General features: G+C 34.3%; 1 protein-coding gene across 1 annotated transcript; it reads left to right on the top strand.

Annotated features, from left to right (window-relative positions):
• The first annotated feature begins 1,384 nt into the window (after nt 1-1,384).
• Nucleotides 1,385-5,921, top strand: LOC125811866 (protein DCL, chloroplastic). The gene is made up of 3 exons (XM_049491418.1): nt 1,385-1,909; nt 3,158-3,272; nt 5,437-5,921. Exons 1-3 carry the CDS (start codon nt 1,527-1,529, stop codon nt 5,611-5,613), a joined length of 675 nt encoding a protein of 224 aa, XP_049347375.1. The 5' UTR covers nt 1,385-1,526; the 3' UTR covers nt 5,614-5,921.
• The last annotated feature ends 956 nt before the right edge of the window (nt 5,922-6,877 follow it).

The following is a 6,877-nucleotide window of genomic DNA, read 5'->3' on the forward strand; positions in this document are numbered from 1 at the left end:
TCACGTTAGGATCCACTCATAAGTCATAAAATTCATTTATGAATGTCCCATTTAGTTGAAACAAAATTTAGATAGGTACAATTAGGGCGTATCTAGGAGGACGGGAGTTCATCCGAATTTTTTTGATAAAAAAATGATTTTATATATATGTGTGTGTTTGTATTTTGAAATCATTGAATACAAGACTAGAAGTTGATTCAATTGTTTAGGTGAATTGATGTTCCGGGTTCAAATCCTAAAGACTATATTATAAAGACATGAATAAAGATAAAATAGTCAAACATCTCTTTTAATTAATTTTTTAAAGGAATGTGTAGATGAAAAACACAATAAATATTTTGAGATTGAAAGAGTAATAACTAATCTTGTGAACTTAATGTGACAAAGAAAAAGTTTAAAAGAGTCCCTTATCTTTGAATAGAAACTCAAAAATTATACTTATAATTCTTTCATATAAAGCAGCAAAGCACTAATAGTTATATTTGTAATATAATTGGTGCACTTTTGATTCTCGTCTAGATTTTTATCTATTTTTTAATGTTGATTTTATCCGCAATATAGTGTATGGAATGCTTACCCATCTTCCTATTTGCTTTAATAGAAACAATAATTTCATGTGAGAGAAGTTGGGAAGAAAAATATTCCTTGTTCCGCTTAATATATATCGGCATAGTTAAATCAAGCATTTACTTTTATTTTTCGAACTATTCTCTACATTTCTCAAGCTTAAATTGCTTTAAAACGTATAATAACATGAAAATCTCGCAAATACAATTGAAGACAAGCTAAATTTTAAAACTCAATACATTAAAAAAAATTAAAAATAATATAATAAGATAAGGTCAAATCTAACACTTCACAATGCAACGATAACATACGTAAGTAAGGTATAATAAACAAGCTTCTAGTAGCCCCTAATATCAACAATTTCATAATTGGTTTTGATGCTGATTTGATCGCAAGTCACTTCACACTTACTTTATTTATATGAACAAAGAATATTTTTCTTTTTCGTATTTAAATTCTATATAATTAAAAAAAGTTTATTCAGAACCTCTCCTTGAAAATATGAGAGTAAGAAAATTAAAATTGAAATACACATGACTTTCAGGCTTATTCAAATTGATTACACGCATATATAATGAAATTTTATTTTCAATTTAAAGAAAAGAAATATATATGATACATTTTCTACCTCTAAGTTCTCAATTTATTATCTCATTATAAATAAATGACACAATAAAAAATAAGAAAAAATAATTTTTTTTGTCTAATGTAACATGACCCGAATCCAGTACCCGATATCCAAATATCCAGAATCCAGCCCACCCAATAAAGCGGTCAGCTTTCTTCTTTACACTTATCTTCTTCTTCTTCTTCTTCACGGTAAAGCAGCAGTTAGTTTTCAGCACTGTACAGTACTTCGCCACGAGAGACCAAATTCTCCTTCTTCGATTCTACAATGTTGAATACTGAAGTAAAGCAATAAACTTTAACGAAAGGCGTTTTCGAATTTCAGGCGAAAAATGGCTTCAATTTGTACTTCAAATTTTCACTTTTTATGCAGAAAAAACAATCCTAGCCCTATTTCTCATCATCTACTATTATCTCCGTCTTCTTTATCCTTCTCACGTTGCGGAGGATTGCGGTTGTGTCGTTGCGCGGCGGTGAAGACCGGTTCAGAGGGCGGAGGGATTCGGAGTGATAACGCGGAGCTGTTGCGGAAGCCGGTGATTTCGACGGAGTTGGAGACGACGTCAGAAAGTGAGGAGTTGGTGAAGGAAGAGTCGGATGATGAAGTAGGGAAGAAGGGTGGAGATGGAGAGGGTTGGGTTGATTGGGAGGACCAGATTTTAGAGGATACTGTGCCGCTTGTTGGATTTGTTAGAATGATTCTTCATTCTGGAAAGTAAGGTCTCAATTTTTCTTCTCTTTTAGAATCTGCTAATTTTAAAGACTTGTTTATTGATTCATATATGTAATATGCTGTGTGTTTGTGCCTTTATCTCGAAAAAATAGAGACTTTCTGGGGATTCTGCTACTGCTTCATGTTTCTTCTCAACTGGAAAAAACTACTGTATTATATGAACTAGTAATTAAAAAAAGGAAACTTTGAATGCAGGGTAAACAAAGTATGCTCTCTTTCTCTTCTTTGACTGCTCATTGGTTGTCCTCCGGTGCCTCTTCCCTGGATAATGAAGTTTTTGTTTATTCAATAGCAAAGGGAAATTAAATTGTAAAGAAGTTTGGTTTAAATGTGTGATGATCATAACCATATCAATATGCTCTGAAGAAATGGAGCATTAGACCCCTCATAGGATGACAACGTTAAGCTGCTCCAAGTAAAGGGAGATATTTCTGTTTGGAGCTTTGACCTGGTGAAATTTATATATCTTTTCTGCTCCAGCAATTCCAAGTCTGTCAAATCTTTTCTTATAGCTTTGCTGGTAAACTGAGTCCAGCTGTCCATTTTGTTTGGTAACTTCAAAATTTTTAAGTGGTTCTCAGTGAAAAGCAACTACTTTCTCATTGCCATGATTTCAGCAAGTCAGAGCAAAATACCTTATCTCTAGCTTAGGTAGTTTATGCCCTTATGAGTCATAAACTCCAACTCTTCACAGCATGAAAGCATTTGTAGAATGTTGACATCTGGTTGATGAATAGTACCATGGATTAAGTGAGCCTTTGAACTGCTCAATCGAGTCACCACATTGTTTTGCTGTAATTGGAAAAATAAAAAAATTATCTTGGAGATCGGATTATGGTTAACCTTTCTAAGGTTAACTTGGTGGTCAGTCTGTTTTCATCCCCTTTTCCTTTCTTTTCGTTGGAGTTGTTTCTGAGTTGTTGACAGAGATAAGATAGTTATCAACCTCTCTCTGAGTTGTCTATTCTACAAAAAACCTTTCTCAAAAAAAGAAGAAGTCTATTCTACAAAAAGATACTTACTTGCCTCAAGTCAGATGTCTTGTATGTAAATGAAATATGAAATAATGCAGCGCCATAGTTTTGAACCCCCAAATCCTATATAAACCTATGCATACTTGATAAAAAATGTTTAAATATTTCTACAATCGAACCCAACCCCTGAAAAAATCATTGATATCATTTTTTGTTTTTTATTTTCATTTCATTTGTTCAATCTACAATTTTGCAGATATGCAATTGGCGATAGGTTAAGTCCTGATCACCAGAGAACAATTCTACAAAGATTGCTTCCATATCACCCGGAATGCGACAAGAAGATTGGCCCTGGAGTTGATTACATTACTGTATGCCATCCTCCTCCTGCTTCATTTACTGATCTCTTGCATTGTTATCTCACATCACATCTTTCTCTGTTCACTTGGTTTGATCTCTCTATCTCTCCATGCACAAATGCTTCTTCTTGACAGAAAGACTGGATAACTTCCTTGCATGCACTTGAAAGTTGAAACTAGTGTGAGCAATCTCAAATTAGAGATAAAATAATCTTATTTTTAGGTGAAGGATTAAGAAAGGGTTTCCTATATTAGTAGCTTTCTTAAACTCTATTCATATCATGGTGAAATATAGAACTACCAGCTTCTTTAGTTTTGATGAGGAAAGAAAAAAATATTACTAGATAGTACTACCAACTATTTCAGTTTATATTGCAAACATTATATTTTGCCCTCTTGGCAGCATTTTCTGTGTTATGTGTAACCCACAACACAATTACCGTCTGAAACTTGTTAATCTGTTAGCCGGGAACTTCATTTATTTTTAGGAGCTCTTTCATATTTGTTGGATATTGTATATTGTTTTAGGTTTATGGAAGGTCAACACTGCGATTTTTTCAAATCAAAATAATGATTGAGCTCGACTAAACTGCCTTTTAGGCCTATTACCTTGCTCTATTTTATGATTTTGAGGTTTAATAGAACCAGGAGAGAACTATATTGTTATACATACCAGTGCTGAAGCCAAGGGTATCAGAATGTAGCAAAAATAGCAGGAAAACCCAGTCCACCACTAGGAATGGACATGTAACCTGTTCTTAGGGTTGAAACAGTATCAAATCCAATCCATAGGCGAATTGCCCCAACTACTGTAGGGGTAGGCGTGCTTGTGAAAAGCTTTGAAAGTGCAGAAAGGGACGACGCCTTTGAGGTCAAATGGAACTACAAACAGTAAAACAAAGGGAAGTAAATGGAATGTGGAAATTGCGAGTCTGAATGGTGTAATATTTTAGGGAAATCCAATGTAATATATAGTGATGAAGGGTGTTCAAGGAGATAGGGAATAGGACAACTGTGGAAGAATCCATGGAGAACAAACCTGTGAAATACTCCTCCGTCCCATTTTATGTGGCACCATTTGACTTGACACGGTGTTTAAGAAAAAAGGAAGACTTTTGGAATTTGTGGTCTCAAACAATTCTTAGATATTTGTGTGGTTGAAAGTCATTTCATTAAGGGTAAAAGTGGTATTTTAAAGTTAAATTGTTTCTAAGTAAGGTGACATTCTTTTTGGGACGGACTAAAAACGAAAGGGTGCCACATAAAATGGGACAGAGGGAGTAACTATGATGTACGTCATGAATGAACAAGATATGGAATATCGATTGCAATATGTTTTGAACAAACGGTTCGTGAATTATTCCACGGATGACTGATGAGATATATAAGCCTATCATGAAGCTGACAAAATAATGAATCAGATTTAAAGTTGAATAAACTGACGGAAGTCAAGAATATTTTGGGAATATCTTGGTGACAAAATAAGAGAAGGCAAAGACATTATAAATGAATGTTGAGTAAACTGGAAAGTTGATCAGAGGGAGGTGGCCAAAAGAGCAAGTCATACTTGAAAAAGACCAAATACAATATCGCAAGGGAATTGTGGTGTTTGAAAAATGGGTTCAGGACAAATTTTCAGTTATAGAAAACAAGATTTTAGTTTTAGGGTTTTACAATGTACTTAAGGAATCTAGTAAAGAGTTGGTAGTGCAATGGAGAACTATTTATCTTTAAGTTGGAGTACATCTTTGGGGTTTGCATACACTTCTACTTGTCAAAAATATAAATAAGTGAATAAAGGAATATAAATAAGTAAACATAACTAAGCCTAGTATTTAAGTGGTGAGCAACCACTTTGGTTTTTGGCACCCCGTGGTTATTCATTTACCTAGGATAGCCCCCGACCCTTCCTCCCAAGGGGTTTTTCTACTGTCCATTAAGTGGGAATTCCCTATTCAAGCACATTTCAGCAACTTGTAATCCCTTTCTTTTAGGATAAGTAGCTCATAGAACCGTGTGACTTTAGAAATAGTTTTGGATTGTTTTATGTGCTATTTCCAGGAAGTGGACTGTACTTTTAGATTTCTACTACTTTACATGTGCATGTAGAGTGCGTGGAGAGATTCTCTTTTGCAAATTTCTTAACATTGCATATCACTTGGTTTTTGCTTGACAGGTAGGGTACCATCCAGATTTTGAAAACTCAAGATGTTTATTTATTGTCCGCAAGGATGGTGAATCAGTGGACTTTTCATACTGGAAATGCATAAAGGGGTTAATTAGAAAAAACTATCCACTCTATGCTGACAGTTTTATCCTCAGGCATTTTCGGAAGCGGAGGCGTAATGACTGAATGTATCATTCGGAAGTCGTACCTACCCTGAATTTCATGCAAAGGAGATTCTTTTACTATTGCCGAGCACATTATGTTGAGTGTCGATCAAATATTTTTGAGGGTTGTGATATAAGTTCGTCTTTATTGGGAGACTACTGCAATCTACTCACCGTAGAATTGCCCTTCCAATTACTTTGTCTAAAAATCTACACTGTAGAATTCAAGTTAGTGTAAGTTTTGCTTAGATGGTCAGGTCTCATACTGTTGCAAAAGAAGCATTTTAATATTTTACAAAGTGTTGAAGTAAAAGCTTACTTTCCTGCCTTTTAAGTTTTTTTTTTTTCCTTCTCATTTTCTCCTATCCCTGCTCTCTTCCCATGACCTTTTGGTTGGGTTTTGGCAGTTGGAGGTTCCTTCTTTTCCTTATTGAAACATCATTGTTGTATCAAGATGTTGCAGTGATCGGCGTAGTCGAGTTTCAACAAGGATAATTTACCTATTCTGGTAAGTAAATTGCAGTCCAAACTCAGTTGGCATTTTCAGATTTAAGTTTAGTTTTTTTCTGTGGCTAGACTAGTCTTAACCAGGATCTAATAGATAAGAGAACATGCTATGACTTTTTGCAGAAAAAATGACAATCCTCCATTCCACAAGTAGCTATTATTTTTCACCAACACAAGTATCGAGTAACTTAATTTATATAAATTTACATAGATGAAATTATCTGCTAGTGTTTAACCATGTCATTGACACACTCGTGAGTGTTATTAGGTGCACACCAATTAGTCCAGACATGACGATTATAAAAAAAAAAAAAAAAAGGTAATTATAGTCCCCGCATAGAATACGTGTTGTGTTGTTCACTAAAGCATTAGTAACATCCATATGACCTAAGCTCTAGAATACAACAAATTGGAGATCTTTTGAAAATTTCAGCTAAGATATTATGACTAACTGACGTGTTAGAAATGTGTGTCTGTCCTTGTTTTATTGATTGCCGAGTTCTGCAACTCTAAGTCAAATCATCAGACAGAATATGCAGATCAGTCGATCAAGAAAATACATAATTAGGTACTCCCTCCGTCCCTTTTTAGTTGTCCACTTTAGAAATGACACACAGATTAAGGCAACAATGATTAGTACAGTGAAGTTACAATTTTACCCTTATGACAATTTTTCACTTCAAAATTACAACCACTTATTTGAATTAAAGTGAAATAAATTGGAGGGAAACAACATACACTTTTACAATTTTCAAAAAGTGTAAATAAGGGTATAATAG

Source organism: Solanum verrucosum, unplaced genomic scaffold, assembly GCF_900185275.1.
Source record: "Solanum verrucosum unplaced genomic scaffold, falcon-dt-bn FXZP01000235.1, whole genome shotgun sequence".
Lineage (NCBI taxonomy): Eukaryota > Viridiplantae > Streptophyta > Magnoliopsida > Solanales > Solanaceae > Solanum > Solanum verrucosum.

Coding starts and splice junctions, on each gene's coding strand:
- LOC125811866 (XM_049491418.1), top strand. CDS start 1,527: ATGGCTTCAATTTGTACTTCAAATTTTCACTTTTTATGCAGAAAAAAC. Junction 1,910..3,157: donor ATGATTCTTCATTCTGGAAA/GTAAGGTCTCAA, acceptor ACAATTTTGCAG/ATATGCAATTGGCGATAGGT. Junction 3,273..5,436: donor CTGGAGTTGATTACATTACT/GTATGCCATCCT, acceptor TTTGCTTGACAG/GTAGGGTACCATCCAGATTT.